This window comes from Hypomesus transpacificus, chromosome 4, assembly GCF_021917145.1.
Source record: "Hypomesus transpacificus isolate Combined female chromosome 4, fHypTra1, whole genome shotgun sequence".
In the NCBI taxonomy this organism is placed as follows: domain Eukaryota; kingdom Metazoa; phylum Chordata; class Actinopteri; order Osmeriformes; family Osmeridae; genus Hypomesus; species Hypomesus transpacificus.
This window is the reverse complement of record NC_061063.1, coordinates 7021144-7039501: the sequence shown is the minus strand read 5'-3', so window position 1 is coordinate 7039501 and position 18358 is coordinate 7021144. Positions and strand designations below refer to the sequence as shown.

General features: G+C 44.8%; 3 protein-coding genes across 4 annotated transcripts; 1 reads left to right on the top strand and 2 right to left on the bottom strand.

The window, feature by feature from the left end:
• Positions 1 to 47: 47 nt before the first annotated feature.
• pygo2 (pygopus homolog 2 (Drosophila)) lies at positions 48 to 4572 on the bottom strand. Of its 2 annotated transcripts, none has more exons than XM_047018590.1 (4): positions 3880 to 4572; positions 3612 to 3760; positions 3107 to 3156; positions 48 to 2901 (listed from the first exon to the last, which is right to left on the bottom strand). In XM_047018590.1, exons 2-4 carry the CDS (start codon positions 3667 to 3669, stop codon positions 1288 to 1290), a joined length of 1722 nt encoding a protein of 573 aa, XP_046874546.1. In that variant the 5' UTR covers positions 3670 to 3760; positions 3880 to 4572; the 3' UTR covers positions 48 to 1287. The 2 variants fall into 2 exon arrangements, with proteins under 2 accessions (XP_046874546.1, XP_046874547.1); XM_047018591.1 differs by having other exon boundaries at positions 4377 to 4571.
• A 645-nt stretch (positions 4573 to 5217) lies between these two features.
• On the top strand, positions 5218 to 11225 carry LOC124466758 (SH2 domain-containing adapter protein E-like). Its single transcript, XM_047018592.1, has 6 exons — positions 5218 to 6481; positions 7906 to 8032; positions 8856 to 9107; positions 9259 to 9472; positions 9619 to 9738; positions 9933 to 11225. The coding sequence occupies exons 1-6, from the start codon at positions 5993 to 5995 to the stop codon at positions 10114 to 10116; spliced, it is 1386 nt and encodes a 461-aa protein (XP_046874548.1). The 5' UTR covers positions 5218 to 5992; the 3' UTR covers positions 10117 to 11225.
• A 2391-nt stretch (positions 11226 to 13616) lies between these two features.
• s100s (S100 calcium binding protein S) lies at positions 13617 to 16426 on the bottom strand. Its single transcript, XM_047018594.1, has 4 exons — positions 16359 to 16426; positions 15131 to 15178; positions 14634 to 14787; positions 13617 to 14441 (listed from the first exon to the last, which is right to left on the bottom strand). Exons 2-4 carry the CDS (start codon positions 15142 to 15144, stop codon positions 14244 to 14246), a joined length of 366 nt encoding a protein of 121 aa, XP_046874550.1. The 5' UTR covers positions 15145 to 15178; positions 16359 to 16426; the 3' UTR covers positions 13617 to 14243.
• Positions 16427 to 18358: the final 1932 nt, after the last annotated feature.

Sequence of the window (18358 nt, the reverse complement as noted above, 5' to 3'; positions counted from 1 at the left end):
CGCGTCGCGACTAATAATCATTTTTATGACAACACAAAATAGGTTAGTGGGTTTACAGTACCCGATTTTAATACCACAATAAGCAACTAATAAAAACGGACAAGGAACAGTACAAAAAATTCTCTTTACTTCAGAGTTCAGTACCTTCCCCTTTCCCCACCCTGTGTGGGAATGGTCCCTCCATATTCCATTAGAGGGCGATGTAGAGCACATTTAACAGCACAAATACCGTACAAAACAAAGGAACGGCTGAGAAAAGGCAACTTGGACAGAAATATAAAAAAAAAGAAAAAAAAGAAAAGTTACAAACATCTGCCATGACAGAAATATGAAAATTGATATTATTTTCGTTCAGTTATTTGGTCTACTTCAAGGCCTCTAACAGAGACCAAATAAAAACAAAAACAGATCGGACATGTTTACTGCATTGATTCACATGCAACCCCAAAGACTACACACATCCGATATGACATGTAACTACTTGCTATGCCAACACCATCCAAAAGCACTGATATCACAATTTCTGTGTACAGCGAAGAGATATAAAAACAGTTGAATCAATGTATAAAACCATTAAGTCCATCAACAAAACCAAAGACTCAAAAGATAGTTCCATTTCATTCTGTTCATTGGTTTAAATTCTCCAGCATTCCACAATGGACGGAGGCATGTTTTGGGCGAATGTTCAGGCTGAATATTTATTTACACATATCCTTGTGGTGATATTCTTCTCTCAGGGGTGTGGGAGGTGAGAGACAAGTCTGGTACACAAAGAGGTGGTGGGGATATCATGGGTCTCCTTTGGATTCAACAGATCAGAATGGGCCAGGACCAGTTTCAGGAGGAGTGTTTGTGTATGTGTGTGTGTGTGTGTGTTGTTGGTTGTGTTAATCGCACATTCTCCTTACGTGAGTTATTCAAGTCAGTCAAGTCAGTCATGTTCCAGTAAGTGCGTGGTCGCTGTGCTGTCAGATAAGTGTGTGAGGTAGTGTGTTGATGTCAGTGCTTTGCTGGTCGGCAGACACAATGTCTAAATTAGGATCCAGGAGTGGACATCAGTTACACGATTAACTCAAAACAGGGAGGAGGTGGCCGTTCAGTCCAAAGGAGTCACTAAAAGTGCTTTACATTAGCATGAGTGTACTGTGTGAGTACAGTGAGAAAGTCCAGAAAGCAGTTGGTTGGTAGAAGTATATGTCTCTTCCCTTCCATAGCATTGGTAGAAGTGAATGTCTCTTCCCTTCCATCCCCTTCTCTGGTGCCCTATCCCACCTCACCCTCTGTTCCTCAGCCCTCATTGGCTGCAACTAACTGGCCGAGGCCCTGGCGGACATACACAGCCTGGATCTCCTTGGTCTTGAGACAGAAGTCACAAGCCCAGACGGCGGCACTTTCCCGTGTCAGCAAACCATACGCTGGCTCCGTCAGACCCGTACAGTCGCGGTGGAACCAACGCTGGCATGACGCCTCACATAAGATGGCATCCTGATCGTCATGCACCTCCGACAAGCAAAAGCCGCAAGGGAACACCATCCCTGAGCCACTCAGCTTTCCAGGGCCAGAGCCTGGGCCAATGGAGGGGGCAGCGGGGCCGGGGGGCAATGGGGACTGGGTGTTCGGAGTGGAGGTGGAGTTGGAGGGGGGGTTTGGGTTGCTACCTGGAGTATTCCCCCCACTGTTGTTTGTCATGTTGTTCTGGGTAGAGTTGGGGGGGGCATTGGACATTGGGCCTCCACCTGGAGTGTTGTTCTGCTGGTTGTAGGGGGCGGAGCCTGGAACAGAGTTGGGAGGAGTAGGCTGCTGCTGTGATTGGTTGTTGGAGTTGTTGGCAGAGTTTGGTGGCTGAAGCTGATTGGGTGGTGGTTGCTGGGGTTGGGAGCCATTCAGTGGGCCCGTAGGTGAGGAGTTGGGGTTAGGCTGGGGCGGAGCTGAAGACGGCTGGCCAGGGGTGTTGGGGTTGGGCTGCTGGACGTCCGGATGGCCAGGGAAACCGGGCTGGGGAGGGCCAGAGTTAGGGGGGGGTCCAGAGTTGTTGTTAGGAGGGGGGCCGTTGGGATTCATGTTAGGCTGCTGCGGCGGAGGCCCGGGCTGAGGTCCACCACCAAAATTCTTTCCCTCCTCGTTCCCTGGGGGACTGGGGCCAGGGTAAGGCCCATCTTGCGAAGGAGGAAACTGTCCTTGAGGAGGTAATCCCGGGAGCCCTCCCACCATGTTTCCACCAGGGCCAACCCCCATGCCGCCCATCATGTTCATTCCACCAGACATCCCCCCCATGGGATTCATGGGGCCATGAGGGGGTCCCCTGGGGCCTCCACCACCAGGCAAGGGGGGGCTGTTGAAGGGATGCCCTCCCTGCCCATGCTGTTGCTGAGGGGGCATTCCAAAACGGGGGTGTGGTGGTCCACCTCCTCCAGGACCAGGCCCCCCCATACCTCCAGGGGATAGCATGGGGTTGAACCCTGGTCCAGGGTGCATGGGCGGACTGAAGTTGGGGGGCATGTTGAACTGTGCCGGACCCCCTGGGGGGAACCCTCCTCCGCCCCCACCTCCTCCACCCCCTGGTCCACCAAAGCCAGGCATACCTCCAAAGCCCAACTGGTGGTGGGGTCCAGCGTTGGGTGGCGGTGGGCCAAAGGGAGGTCTGCGTCCGGGCTGCCCGCCTCCTGGTCCTCCAGGGCCTCCCATGAAGCCCATGCCCCCACCCATTCTCCCTCCACCTCCATACCCACCTCCACCACCTGCCCCTGGGCTGGGAAGGAACGGACCTCCTCCTGGACCACCCCCCCCTCCTGGTCTTGATGGAGGGCCAAAGTCATCGTCAAATGGGTTGGACGCCACTAAGTGGTCTACCATAGGGGTAGGTGGGGGCGCAAACTCAGAGAGGTGGGAGAATGCTGCCCCCTGAAAGAGGGGAAAAAGAGAAAGCATAAGAAACGGAACATCTCATAATGTAGTAAAGTGCTTGTTTTAAAGGGTAGATATGTGCCTTTAGGGACAGTGAGGCTAGTACAGGAAGACAGGTTTGCAACTGTTTCAACTGATAGCACTCGTCAAACATCTTTACATTATGTAGGAATGTGTCCAGGTTGCTCAAGGCAGCCTTTACCTGAGTGTTGGTTTTTCTCTTTTTTTTCTCTGGGCTTTTCATTTGTGAACCTGCAAAGGAGAAAATGGCTAAATTAGAGGGAATAATTAAATGGAAACATTAAATGACTGACACAAATCAGACAGGTTATGATGGGCTGTGTTAAAGGTTTAGTGGTAGAAAATATAGGGCATGGAATTAGTTTCTAGAACTGGCAAGAGACTGACATTTAAAATTTAACACTGAATTCCCATAACCGTTGTTCAAGTCTGATGGAAGTACAACATTATAGACCAGGCCTGGCAAGAGAGCCTTAAATTGGACTTGAGAGAACTTTAAGAGCCGAATTTAGAGCAAGGAAGACATAAACCCCCAGATAAAACCAGGGGTATGAAAAAAGACATACAAGGGTTGGCACGGGGACAGACAGTCGTGAAGTTTACACACGTGGGGAAAGGATGAGATTGAGGAGCCAACGTAGCTGACTGCTCGTTCAGATCTGACACGGAGACGAACTAGTGCCTACCTTTGCCTCGTTTTCCTTGACCTTGTCCCGCCAGTAGTCTCCCCGATTCGGCAGCCATTAATATGACTGTCGGTGCGGTGCCATGTCACCGTTCATATACAAGAATTTTTTTAAATGGACCGGCACAGTCTGGAGAATTTGTAGCCGGGCTGTGTCACCAGACGGAGTCAAAGAACAGGGTTCGGATGAGGAATCAACGTGGTATGTGCTATGAGCCCTTGCAGAATTATTGGGTATCGGCAGGGTAGGTAACTGGCTAGCTACCAACCTTTCGCCACGCTGACTGTCACGCCGGGGTTTGGTGATCAACAAGCCTTTTCATCTTGCAACTTGAACACCGAGCTATGCCCGGGTGACACAACTAGAGTGCTGAATGAAACTGTGGTCACGGGCTAGATAACTCACTTGTTGGCTAGCTTGTGTTTGCCAGTGTGCATGCAAGTTGCACTCCCCCTCCTCCCTCTAAAAATGATCACTTACAGATGTGTAGCCTAGGCTAGCCACGTTACCCACACAAGCTAGAATTGAGTAGCAGGTTAGCTAGCTAACTAATTAGATACCTAAACCTGCAGCATGCAAATGGGTAGTCAGCGAGCAACAAATAGTTAATTAGCTCATAAACCTTAGTAAACTTCGGTCAGTAGACTTGATTCGTCTCTTTTGTGACTAGTTAGTAAATGACAGAAAAATAATTGGTATTGTGAAACGTTGCTAGCTAGCTATCACTAGCTAGCATGCTAGCTAGCTCTCTGGAGGCAACTATACCCTTTATCCGTTGCTTGCTCTGTTGTCCGTTAAATTGGGGCCCTCCGGTGTGTCATTGTCGATAAACCAGTCCTCGCACGGTACAACCCTTTAGTTGCAATACAGCATACAATTATAATTCGTATAGATACGCAAATTTTGTCATATTAATCACGGCCTACTGTCGCCGCTGGACAAAGAGGGACAGGCAGGAGTGTAGCAAGTGAAGTGGATTCTTCAAATGATTCGCAATCAAATCCTTTTAGTGAACCGAATGCACTGAATTGTATTTCCCAGTTGTGTGAACTACTGATGGTTAGAAGGACTCAATTCAATTTAGGGATTCGAATTGCGCATCAGCAATGAAGAAACGCGATCCAGGGACGTTTGCAATTTGTAAGAACTATGGGGGTGTCATAAATATAAATTCAACTTGTGTATTGCCTGCTTCAATGGTATGCAAACAAATTCAAGGTAAGTCCTCATATAATATAACTTTTGATTAAATTGTAAGAATGTAAAGCTTAAATTTCCACTGTACTTAGTTTGTTTATTTTGCGTTTCAACAGTCATACCTTTTCCACTAGTCGTGGAGTAGTCTATTTGAGAACGGACTACTTTCTAACGCTGCCACCCGCAGCAAATATCCTTTCAGATAAAAAAAGATATGGAAAATGCAAGATTTGCTCTGTCATGAATTTCAAACAATATTCATATTGTCATTTTTGGTACTAGACATTTAATTACCCACGTTTAAAATGACCTATAGCCTACTGATGAAAGAAAAAAAATAAAATAAATTGAATACAATTATAATAAATATGATGAATTGATTAATTGATAAACTCTTTAAAGTGTCAGCATGAATCGTTGAATTGTTTCCAAAAGACTATCCTTAGCCACAGCCTTTAGTAAAGAGCAGACCCCCAAAATCACCGCCCCCTATAAATGAATCCCCCCACCCTTGTTTCTCAGCCACTCTATTTCTGAGAGATCACTGAGCCACACTGTAGCCCACGGATTGGACACTGGGAATGGGACCTCTAAGAACCAAGACCAACTTTCTATTATTTCGAGTCTTCCTAATCCGAAGACACTTTTTTATCCAAAGAGAATAATTAATCTGCTGAATGGAAAAGGGAACTGTCCAAAGGAAATCACAAATGGGATAAAGTAGGGATTTTTCTTTTTCGTCCAACTAGGTCTCGGCAGTCATTAAGCTAAAATAATTTAGTAAATAGGCCTAATTTGATTTGTTTAGAATTTCTGACCATACATTGTCACAGGTAGGGTATTCATATAATGCCCTTTTTTTAGATACATAATTTAAAGAAAAGAGATTGAATAGCCTAAATTAACATGAGGATGAAATTTCCATCAAATGCAAATATTTGTTGTTATATTTTGACAACAATTTAGTAGTTGTATAATTAAATATTTCTCCGGGTGGAAAATAACCGAAGCATCCTTGTAGCCTACATAGATCACAAAGAACCTGAAAAACCTTTAGTATTATAGCCTAAGCAACGGAAGTCTATTGTGTAAAAATATTTCTGAAGGTGCGTCTCTAGGGTATCCGTGCATGGCGCTAAAAGGTGTTGAAGCAAATACGTTTTCGGCTTTCTACAATAGTTACAATGGCAAAATGGTTCAAAGACTTTCCCATCAATTTGAAGAACGGTACCGACAGGATCCGCTCTGCCTCTGAATCAGGGTCCCAGTCACGAACCAAAGCGGGGCTGGTAGCTGGCACCAAGGCAACTAGCTCAAAAGGTAGTCTGCGCAAAAACTCGGGCACAGATAACGGCGGTGGAGGAAGTGGAGTTGGCTCTTTATTGTCTGGAAGAAATCGAAAAAATTCTGCAATCGAATTGGGAAGAAATGGCTCACCAGGTTCAACAAAAGACGGCAAAGTTTGGGATAGTCTTATTCCAGGGAAGAGTCGAAAAAATTCCAAAGCTGATATGGTGTTTGAGGAACACCGGCCAAAAAGTTCTGCTAATGCCTACATCAGTCGCCTGATAAAAGTAGACAAACAGGACAAGAGTCCAAACTTCAACAATGGTACCACCTGTCAAGTGATATCCGAGACAGAGAAAGGACAGACCCAGTGCAAAGCAGAGACGGTAAGAAATTGGGATTTTCCTAATCTTTTTATTCTCACACTTTGTATTGGTTATGTTATGTCTTAATCCGCAATATGCGGATGAATTCGTCAATGGTCAGTGAACAACACAGCTAAACATTCTGTTGCCTGGTGTATTTACCTCATACCTGTAGGTTAATATGACTCCCTCTGTAAAACTTCCAACCCTCAAACCTGAGTGAAGAAGAAATCTGTAGAAGCTATGTTTTGCTTGAAGGCTACTTGCATGCTTTGCCCTGATAAGTAAACTTCGAGTAAAATTGTATTCTGCCCAGAAATAAAATGTGGTGTCATCAACATTGTTGACACTGAAAAGTAAATTAACGTTGAAAGCCCTGAAAGTTGATATCATTTTTTCAGCTCTCTCTCCTCTTTGTCTCTGGTTCCCATTGTGCTCACTCCTCCCTGTCTGTCTCTATCTTTCTTTCCTTTCCTCTCTAATCTCCCCCCCCCCCCTCCATGAATAAAAAGCCAATGTATGGCTGGACTAACCTATATAAATCCTAAACTTCCTCCCCTATCTTTCCTGGCCCAGTGTTCCTCCCCTCTCACCTCTCCACCTCATCCCCCTCTTTACTGGCATTCAACCCCCGGTGAGGGCTATCATGTTATAAAAAGCATTGTGTCATCGGAGACTTGGGCGCAAACCCAAGTCCCCTTTGGCACCACTTTGAAAAAAAGAAGAAAACGAGACAAGTCAGTGAGACGATGTAGCAATATGGTGTGAAGAAAGCCATATCAAAGAAAGCAGGTGAAATAGAGAGTTGAGAGTATGATGTTTCTATAGCTTGTGTTCACCTGTTGTTGGCAGTGGCAGTCTGTTGCAAAAACATTGAAGGGTTTCAGCTTTTAGATAGGACCCAGGTGTGTATTGTGTGTATCACTTACATGCATGTGTTTAGCATCCAGGGGAAATGATTCAAAGCCGTCTTTAGCATTACAGGCCTTTCAATAGTTTAGTTGGCAAGAAAACAAAAAGGGGAGAGAGTAAAGAGAATACATGTCACTGTAAAGATTGTCTTCTGGCATGGAGATAAACTACGAAGTTTATGGCAGTGATACGTCTTGACAGCCAAGTGTGAATTCCTCAGAAGATCTGGCAGCACTTAGAAGAGAGGTGTTAGTAATGGTAATGATGACAAAGAGAAGCAATAATGAAGACAATGGCTTTTAGAACAAAGCTGGAGCCCTTGTAAAGGGACCGGTAACAGGAAAACTGCCGGTTAATGAATTACTTTGAAGAAGTTATTGTTATCGACTCTCGATGTCTGTTGAAAAGCACAGCATCATGCAACTGCCCGATCACTTTTGGCTAACTCACCTGTCCTTCAATTACTGACAACCTCATACCTTTTAAAGCAGTGAATACCAATCATCAACCATAATCAGTTTTGTTGGTCTCAGGTGATCATACTGGAGGACTATGCAGATCCCTTTGACGCCCAGAAAACCAGGGAGCAGAGAGTGGCAGAGAGAGAGGGCGAGAACGATGGCTACATGGAGCCATATGATGCCCAGCAGATGATAACAGGTGAGCGGCCACAGCAACAGTCGGAGACTGTTCCCAGTATAGTTGGAAAGACTACAGAATCAATTGAAGTCACTCCCCCTAGGCTGCAGCACTGTACCCCATGGGGTTGCCACAGCAACTGTGTTGTGCTAGGACAATGGGTGCAGTTTCCTGTCTCGACTTCCTTTTTCCTGTCTCTGTTTCCTGGTACTATTCTATGAAAAGGAAGTTGGCTGTCATTGACTCCCCCCCCCACTCCCATCCCTCAGACCAAGGCCCTACATGGCCCCCATATATTGGCAGGCCTTAGACCATTTCTCACAACTTCCCCGCATCCAGGAAGACAACTGGTCAGTCATCCAATCACGTGCTCCCTTGACCTTTAACTTCGTCATGCCATTGTTTTACCCAAAGTGGTAACACAAAAGCATGCTGTGACTGTGAACATGGTTGTAGCACTCAAATTCACTACACTTCACCTACGTTTCTTTCACTACATTTCCTCAGGGAGGTTCAGTCTGTAGTTCTAATGTTATTTGACTGTTCATATTTATATAATGTGTCATACTGTACACATCAAATGGATGACTCCGATATACCATAGATGCCACTGATGTACACAGATTTTAAGGGAGACAAACTAGTTCACAGTATTACATTAACTTCAATACGTTATTTTTCCTGCTGTTGGATTGACAAGGTAAAACAGGTATTCCAGCCCTTGTGTGGCATCATTTTGTTTAATCTGATGGACAGTTAAAAATAAATAAATACACCCATAGTACTTTCTGTAAACTAGCCTAACCTAATGTGACAAGTGAACCAATCCTACTGTTCCCTTCAGAGATCAGACGAAGGGGCTCCAAGGACCTGCTAAAGATGTGTGTCCTGCTGGAGGGGGGCGAAGGGTCCACAGACGAGGACCGCCCTGCCGGGGCCAACCAGATCTATGACATCCCGTACGACGCTGGCACCGAGAGTGACGGAGGAAGTACCAAGACCCCCGTCACCCGTCCAGAGTTAGACCCCCGGCCCTCTGTGGAGTACGAACTGCCCTGGGAGTGGAAGAAGGAGCAGATAGTGAGGGCCCTGTCAGGTAGCTCAGGAGATTCTCTGTCCAGGCATTACAGCTAACACTGCACCTTAGTTTGCATTCCTAGCTCACCTCTGTCTTCTGTAAACAAAGTTATTCATCAATGCCAAATCTTCAGCCTGTGAGCCTTACATAACCACACTGTCTCCTTCAGCTCAGTTTGACAGCGCTGAGCGCCCCTCCCCAACCAAAGATGAGCCCCCCCACCCCACCCTAACGAGGCAGCCCCAGCAGCATCTACGACAAAAGAGCTGGAGCCAAAAGATCCTCAAGTCTTCCCCCACCCTGTCCCCCTCTTCTGCCCCCAGCCTCACTCCGGAGGGAGAGGGGAGCCGTGTCGACCCCATGCTGCCCCTGGAGAAACAGAAGTGAGCATTGGAGACTGGTGCATACTAGGACAAAGAGGGCGAGGGGTGTTTTTTGTCTTCTTGACATGCTGACCTTTTTTTCATCTAACTCTTGTGCAATTCCACCTCTCTCTCTATTCTTCTATCTCTCTCGGGTCTTCTATCAGCTGGTACCATGGCTGTGTGACACGCCAAGAAGTAGAATCTCTACTCCAGACCTGCAAAGAAGCTAGTTTCCTGGTCAGAAACAGTGAATCAGGAACAAGCAAGTACTCCATTGCCCTTAAGTGAGTCCCGTTGTACTTGTTCCATGATAAGTCAATTTTCTTTTCTTTCCATGATTACAACTATAGTTTATGTATGTGAACCCTCATGATAGAGACCTTGATATAAAAATAATCAATGTCGACATTAGTTTTATTGTTTGTTTTTGCAAATGTTCACTGTTCCCCGGACCTCCATGTTGTGGTCTCCTTCACAGGACGAGCCAAGGCTGTGTGCACATCATTGTGGCCCAGACCAAAGAGAACGGTTTCACACTGGACCAGAGCAGCTGTGTGTTCTCCAGCATCCCAGAGGTGGTGCACCACTATGGCACCCAGAGGCTGCCTTTCACCGGAGCAGAGCACATGACCCTCCTGCACCCTGTGCCCCGCCCTCACTGACTGACCCCGCCCCCCACGGCGCCCTCGCCTCTCGCTCTGATTTTGACCTTCAGTCTCACTTAGAGAAAAAAAAAATCTCCAGGCAACTGAATGGCCGTCACAGACCGTTAAAGCACAACCTGAGAGAGAGAGATGACCCATTGACCCATCGAGATGAACGTCTTTACTCGTGTCCCTCTCTTGCTCAGCCTCTCTGTTGCTCATCCTCCTCTACCCTGTATACGTGTTGCCTCCCTGACCCTTTTGGTCTTTCCCAGAGCTGCGAGCTGCTCTTCCATGCTGCCGTGCCATCTTATCCATTCACTTGCAGCTCATGCAAAACAGCTTGACGACTACTGTTTTGCATGTGCACATGGGAGTAGCTCTGTCCAGATGGCGTTTTGATTGGGCAAACATGGGGGGGGGGGAAAGGGGTTGGTCTGAAGATTGCTGCTGTTTATGATCCTCTAGCTCTCTCTGGTGGATGTGCTGGCTCACTGCACCAATTAGACAAACCTATATACTAAACTGTGGTGACTCAACAAGATGGGAGTATCACACCATATCGAATGAAGAACACACACAGAGACAGATGAACCTTGAAGTAGAAATCTTAAGTTATGGACTTGCGTTTAGAAGTTTAGAAGAGCTATATAGTTTCAGATCTTTCTTTTTTCTTTGTGGTTCTTTGCCTTTGGAGATACTGTGAAGAATGCTGTTTGTGTGTGTAGGCAATATGCTCTGTAATCCATGATGTCCTAATGTAAAAGTGCCTTACTATTTTCAGTAAGTTGGTATCTGAAAATGTTATTGTAGTAGAAACTCAATCAAAATATTATGATACATTTTTGCATTGTATTAGTTTATGACTTCAGCCCCTGGTGCTATGGAAAATGACCAAACAAATGATATGTGCCAACTGGTCATTTGTATTACAATTGATGCTACTGATGCAACCCTTGATTCTTGTCTGTTGGTGCGTGCATGTTGATACCTACTGTTTTAGCATGAATGTGCTGGATAGCTGATTTGAATTAAAACACAATCCTGGATTATCCTCCAATTGATGTTTCCTTATTTTAGGCCACCTGTTGTCAGATGCAAGGTGGTATGGGTTATGTAAGGATTTTTGCTCAAGGAATAATAAGTGCTAGGCCACACATAATCCATCATTGTTTTTAAAGTATTAATACTGAGTACATATGTAATACATGTAAAAACACTGATACTTAATGCATATGTAACAATGCCTCAGAGCAGAATTATGGTGTGAATGTCATCCTGCTTCTGAAGTGTCTATGTTGCTGAAAAATTTATTACTTTGTCAGTATCGGGTGATTAGATGGTTCATTAAATCTATCCGTGTTCCAGTAGCTTGCGTCGCCCACCAAAAGTCTATGTAACACACTCTGGTTAAGAGTTCAAAGGATGGGGAATGGGTCTCGTAAGGGATTGATTTCCACGCTGTGCAAGGTTCAATTCAGGTCCACGACAAGGAAAGTGGCCAAATCACTTAATGTGTACTTGAGGTAAACGCAGCAGTAAAGATGGCTGAAGTGTGAGTGGTATCATTACACCAATGATACTTAGCGTGAAGGAAAAACGAGGAACTGACACCATCCCTCTCTCCTTCCTCATCTTCTGGTTTGTCTGTCTCTCCCCCTCTCCCTTACCTTCCTCACTCGATCACTGGTATCAGGCTCTGATCATCTGCTGTCATCTGACTCACCTTGAGGACTGAAGGACATTGTCTCGAAAGCTGAGTCAGGCTTAGGTCACGAGGTTGGAGGGATGTGGGTTTGGACCTGATGTCAGGGTGGGAAGCCAACATGCCAAGAGTTTCTTTATGCGATTCAGTGTCTGTCTTATTTTTGTTGAACCGCCAAGAGATGCAATAAAATTAGATGACAAACAAGTGACTATGGTATTGAAATGATCTTAGATCATATACATTGATTAGGCCATAAATTAGGCTGTAGTTTACAGCATAATGTTGCATGCCATTTCATGCTTCCCTAACACTGGAAGCTATCCAGAAGTTTTCTTCTCTTCTTGGTTCAATTCAGTTCAGTTCAATTCTTCATGGGTGATATAAAAAGATAACCGACTTGATCCTATCGGTCTTCATGATTTGAAATTGAACAATCAATTGTTCTATTTTTGGCAATGTCTGTGGGATTGCCAAAAGCACACACACACATACGTACACACGAACACACACACATACACTCACACTGACACACACACAAACACTGATATGACATAGTCCTCCCCAGCTTGTGTAATAGCACGGGGCCACCTGTTGGATGAGGGACGTGGCAGTTTGACATCTTGGTGTCGCTTGACCTGGCCGGCGGTAACCGAAGTGTCTTTGCTGCCATCCTTATCTGTTGCTTCAGTCTGTGTGTCCTGACATGAGCAGGCTCCGTGTCCTGCCCCTCCTTAGTTTACACTGCCTGGACCTGACAGGGGTGTCCCATTAAGTCAACCTGCTGGCGAGACCCTGGCCAAGGTCAAGTGTGTTTTCTAGATTGAGGTGTTTGTAAGAGGCGCGGCATCATTCGTTTCAACGTTTGGTTTCTCTGTGTGTAAAAAAGTATTGGTGTGAATTATATATTTTTTTATTAATCATTCACATGATCCTAGAACACCCTTGTAGGGCCTAACTGTCACATAGAAATATATCTATCATGTTGCTTTCTGACATGTTTAAGCTCAAATTATATCACTCTACACCATGTTTGAGACGGCTCATCTTAATTTCCATTCTGCATGCATTTGTTAATGTTCAGCTCATTACATGTTATGCTGGACTGTTTTACCAGGTTGATATGTTTGTGTTTTTTAATTTGAACTACAAAAGACCAATAAAGTTGTGTTAGCTCACAATTTCCTCTCACCTTTACCTTAGAATGATGTTTGTTTTTGAATGAATGTTCTCTGTTCATAGGGCCCTGGGGCTCAACCTGGCGCTGAGGTTTTGAACCTTCCAATCACTTAGCTCCTCTCAACGTCACGCGCTGGCGGCAAAAGAATGAGAATGACTAACTCTGCCAGGAAGAGGCAGGTCTATGACTCACCAATCAGTTTGCATACTTTCAGTCAACAGAGTGTGGTACAAGCCAATAAGAGTGGTGCATTCTATTTGATTGACAGACTGGGGCTCGCAACAAATCTGAGCATGTGCATTCCTCTGTAATTGTACTTCTGCATTCCCCCTCCAAGCTAGTTAACTCATGTACTCCAAAATGTTGCACTCTCAAGATCACATGCAAATTGTGCTCCTCCCTGGTTCTTTTCTGCTCTTCCAAGTTCGACATCTGGGTCAGCTTAACTCGGGGGGGAACAGGTTTTGATATTGTTGGCAGGATGTGTGTGCTGGAGCATTTAACTCTGTGGGAATCCCCACTCCAAACATCCTCACACACACACACATGGATGCTTGCACACGCACACCATATACACAGACAAACACACATACATTGTTGTTTTGGACAAAGACAATACAACTTATATAGTATTGATTTAGGTCAGGGTAAATGTAATGTTTAATATGTTGAAGAACACAGCGGTTATTACCAAAAAGATTACAAAATAGTTGCAAAGAAAGAGATAAATGATATTCATATGGTCAACACTGAATACGTAATGACTTGATTTGACGCCCAGAAAGTCTTTCATGTGAAAGAGATATTAAACCATTGTCATTTAATTTCCTTTGATCTATCTTAATTCTTCACTTTCACCAACCCATTACACAATTTGTCTGAATATACAACACATAATCTGAGTAGATACATTTGGTCTTCTAAAGGGACAATCCTCACTCATACTCTGAATTAAGTAACAATCATCTACACAAGAACTGTGACAGTGATTCCGTATCTGTGCTAGGAAATACGTTTGCAGACAATGGGAACACACAGCTCCTTCTGAATATCCACATGACACTAAATCATCCCTTTCCTTCTGCACAGGAATGACCCCCATCCCTCATCTTTCCTTCTACATCAAGACGTTGCGTGAGACCACCCTCTTGTTGACACTGCATCCCAACTTTCCTTTCTTCAACAGTTCATTGCCCTCCATCCATTTTCCATCCATCTCCACCCTCCCTCCCCACCCCCACCCCTCGTTCCCCCACCGCCTCACTCCTTCTTCTCCCCCTCTGTTGTCGCAGCCGTGCCTGCCGGTTTTTCGTCCTGCTTGAACTCCAGGAAGAAGTCGTTGCAGGCGACAGTCAGCGCCCCCATGAGGATGATAAACTCAGTGAAGTCCACCTCTCCGTCATTGTTGGCGTCCAGGTCATTCATCACCTTCTCTACCCCGTCATTATCTTTAGCGTTCTGGTGGGTGGGGGTGAGGGAGGGTGGGGGAGATTAGAGTAAGACTGTCAGATATTTTCAGTGTTTGCGTGTGCCTGTGAATGCACATGTGCAGCATGCCTGGTCGGCACAGTCGGTATGCAAGTGCATGTTTGTGCATGTGTGTGACGTGTGTTTGAGCAAATGTGGAATGTGTGTGTGCTCTCCTCTTACCCCTAGGTAACTCCCCAGCTCCTCCGTTAGTAGCTCCCTCAGCTCACCCCTGCTCAGAGTATACTTGTCCCCCTCCTTGCCTGAATACTTGTGGAAGGTCTTGATCAACATCTGCATGGCACTCTCCAGGTTGGTAGTGGGCTCCTTGGACATGCTAAAGGGGTGGAAGGGGTTGGGGGGGGTGGGAGAGGTCATAGATCAGACTCTGTCGTAAGATGCTCGCTCCAGTCCCAACCGCATGTGCGATCACATGACAGACGGGGATGAAGCCACCTCCCAGAGAGAGTGACAGAGACATGCCTGGCGGATGGAAGGAAAGAGTAGAAGCTGTCCCAGTTTACTACAAAGGTCAGATGACAGATAGGAAGCTATGCCCGGGCCCACAGGGGGCTGCTGTTTGTGTGTATTGTATGTAACCTTACGTGGTTTGATACTGGAAAGATTTTGAGGTTGAAAAGGGACAGGGCGGGCTTTTGAAAAGCAACAGTCTTACACACATTGTGTCCGGCATCTTGAATCTTCTTGAGCTGGTTTTCGTGGAGAGACTGTGCACACACAGACACAGATAGTTCATTGTCAACGACACTAACTCACATAGATAGTATCCTAAGGTGAAAGACCGTGCATTGAGAAACGTTTCAGAATCACTTCCCTACTGTTACATTATTCCAATTTCAATTGAGTTATTTTTACTTTTAGATAGTAAAATTGTTGTTGTTACAGAACAGGTCTCGAGTTTGGAATATCCTATCTACCTATGTTGGCCATGTAACAGTGAATCCCAATGTTGGGGTGGAAACCACCAGTGAAACATGAAACTGTTAAAATGTAGATCAACTACCGAGTGATCTCAAACAAGAACAGGGAGACAAGTAACCTGAGGTGCCCTTACACACAAACTGGTGCACACGCATGCATGCACGCATGCACACACACACACTGGTGCACAGGCACCACACTCACACAAACAACCACACACACACAGTAATATTCAATAATACGATAAATGTAACATTGACATATTTGGGATTCTTGTTATAGAAATTCTGAAAACTAAATTGATTGATTTCAGTACTATAGTTAAATGTTTATCATGGAACATTCCAGAAGTAATGATAAAGGATTAAGAAGAGAACACAAGAGAAGAAAAGAGAAGAGATTAGAAGAGAAGAGGAGAGAAAACAAGAGAAAACAATAGAAGAAGAGAAACAATTGACTGGAAAATCTGTAGGGGTCAGTTGTCACAATGACCGACACAATACAAAAGGATACCATGGTGACCAAAGTGTTGACTGTATTAAATATTGCATAGGATACCGAGGAGTGTACTTTTTCAGTGCTTTAGGTCATAAAGTCTTCCTTATTAAGAACATAATTGACAGCATTCACTTTTGTACATAAAACATAACATAATAATAGTAACTTATTGACTATTTTGATGTTGATTGGCAGTTGCAAATCAGCTTCCTAATGATCACCTACAGCATCTTAAACGTATCTGTCCTTAAAAAACCTTTTGAGTTGTCAAACTACGTTCATTCAACATCTCCTATCGCTCTGTATCCTAATCTATTTTGCTAACTTTACATCCAAAAACCCTCTCTACTTTTCCTCCACAAGGTACACCTGTTAAAACATGTGTTCGGTTGATCCAAGCATGCAGTCAGTTATCAGATACAGGAGAAAGGGACTGAGTGCCTCTCTCCTCCAGGCTGTCCGTCTTACCTGACTGCTGATGGAGGGCCTCCTTTGTTTCTGACGAAGAGGGAGATCGAGATAGAGCCAAGGGGAAGACGGATGGGGAGAAAGTCTGACAGCGGCTTAAATATCACCTGTCCCCCCCCCCCTCCCCCCTCCATCCTCCACCCCCTCCCTCACCTACCTACGTACATTACCTGCTTCTGTTTCTCACTCCATCCTCTCCGCTTCCTGCCTCCTCCCTCTTACCTTAGACGCCTGCAAAAATACACACTCGCACACAGACACACACATGCGCACGGAGACACACACACACACCACCAGGAGACCACAGAACAGTTGCAGCGTGTTAGCATCACAGTATAATATTGGCCATTGTTACACAGCGGTTGCATACAAAGGTATAGATAGATGAAGGGCAAGAATCACAGCATAGGATGAAAAACATCACGAAAAAAGGTATAACATTTGGCTAGTGGTTTTTATTACACAACTTTGAGTGATTGGAAAGGCGGAAAGGCGGATGGATTGTAAACATACTATCATCTTAGTGGTGAACCTTAGAAATGACAACGCATTAAAAAACATTGGTTGGAAGTGTGGGAGCCTGTGTGTCTGAGAGGGGTAAGTTAGTTTGAGCTCAAATTTCCTCCTTATCCAAAGGATGATGTCATGTGATGTCTAATGCATTGAAGGGTTTTAGTGTGTCTAGACTAAAGGAAAGAGTAGGTGACCTTGTTTGAGGGTTCTTATGTGCAATGGCTGAGGTCAATGTTCAGAAGCTATACTACTGTAATATTGATCATGAGGCAACATGCTCATGTGATTAAAACTGCAGGGGGCACTTTGTTATACCAATTCTTCACAAAAAGCATTTATAGCAACGTTACATTGTCCAAGTCTGCATTGTATACAGAGAGGATAGTATAGCCTGATCTGTGATATAGACAACCTGTCTGGCCAGGCTTTGTGACATTGGTTTGTCGGGTAAGATCCTGCTACAGATGCAGTGAGGAAAAATGGAGTTCAAGGTAGGAGTATAGAAAATAGAGCAGTATTTACAATGGGAGTGGCGACAGGCAGACCGACCTTATGACTCACAAAAATGTATTTCTCAGGTAAGTTTAACACCCAATGCTCTGGAAAACAGTGTGTTAAAATACCCAGGTTGATCAATGTTTTCCCAAAATGTGTCTTTGCATTACAGGGCAACATGCAACATGAGCTTTTCCTCATGGTTGCATTATTAATGATCCAACAATTTACAAACCATTAAACTCTAATTAACAAATGACAGATGTACAACTGACACACAACTACTAGGTTTATGACCCCCCTAATTAACCATGCAAAGTAATGTGTCGCAAAACAGACCCAATTCTCACAACGTTCACCTTAGCATGAAATAGTATCATGTTAATTCACCCGGGAAAAGACATAGGAGTGTCTTGAATTATGTAATAATATAATAAAATAGTTAGGAAAATAATGTAATATCATAAACATACTTTATCACACTAAAGGTTCTTAATGTCTGAAGGATCTATATGCTGTTTTCGGTTTAAAAGGTTATGATCTCAGGCTACAAAGACGTCCCTCAGAGACTCTGCTGGGGCCTAGTGGATCAACAGAGCCTCTGGATCGCAAAGTGCCGTTTGTTTGTGTCCGGGGTGTGTCACCCAACAAGGGCTTCAGTCCATGTTTTTAAGCCCTTTGGCTGAGGGATCTAGTTGCAGAGCAAACTCGCTGGTGAAGCAGGCTGCCACTGGGAAAGCCACACTTAATAGATCTGGGACCAAAATCACGAGAGAAACAAAACACCAATATCAAAGATATCAAAACGACCAAAAACCTGTTTCTAGTTTCTAGAAAGTTTCTAACCCTGAACCCTGATCTATATCCACTGTGTCTGTGTGCTGGGGTTTCTGTAACCTTTGATAGGTGTGTTTAGTGAAGCTCCTGGTTCTGGTATGGTGGATTGGGTAGCATAGGGGGAATGACTCTGTCTGCATCTCAAGAACCCATAG

Coding starts and splice junctions, on each gene's coding strand:
- LOC124466758 (XM_047018592.1), top strand. CDS start 5,993: ATGGCAAAATGGTTCAAAGACTTTCCCATCAATTTGAAGAACGGTACC. Junction 6,482..7,905: donor CCCAGTGCAAAGCAGAGACG/GTAAGAAATTGG, acceptor TGTTGGTCTCAG/GTGATCATACTGGAGGACTA. Junction 9,473..9,618: donor CTGCCCCTGGAGAAACAGAA/GTGAGCATTGGA, acceptor GTCTTCTATCAG/CTGGTACCATGGCTGTGTGA.
- s100s (XM_047018594.1), bottom strand. Junction 14,442..14,633: donor AGCTGGGGAGTTACCTAGGG/GTAAGAGGAGAG, acceptor CCCACCCACCAG/AACGCTAAAGATAATGACGG.
- pygo2 (XM_047018590.1), bottom strand. CDS start 3,669: ATGGCTGCCGAATCGGGGAGACTACTGGCGGGACAAGGTCAAGGAAAA. Junction 3,157..3,611: donor TCAAGGAAAACGAGGCAAAG/GTAGGCACTAGT, acceptor TCTCCTTTGCAG/GTTCACAAATGAAAAGCCCA. Junction 2,902..3,106: donor AGAGAAAAACCAACACTCAG/GTAAAGGCTGCC, acceptor CCCCTCTTTCAG/GGGGCAGCATTCTCCCACCT.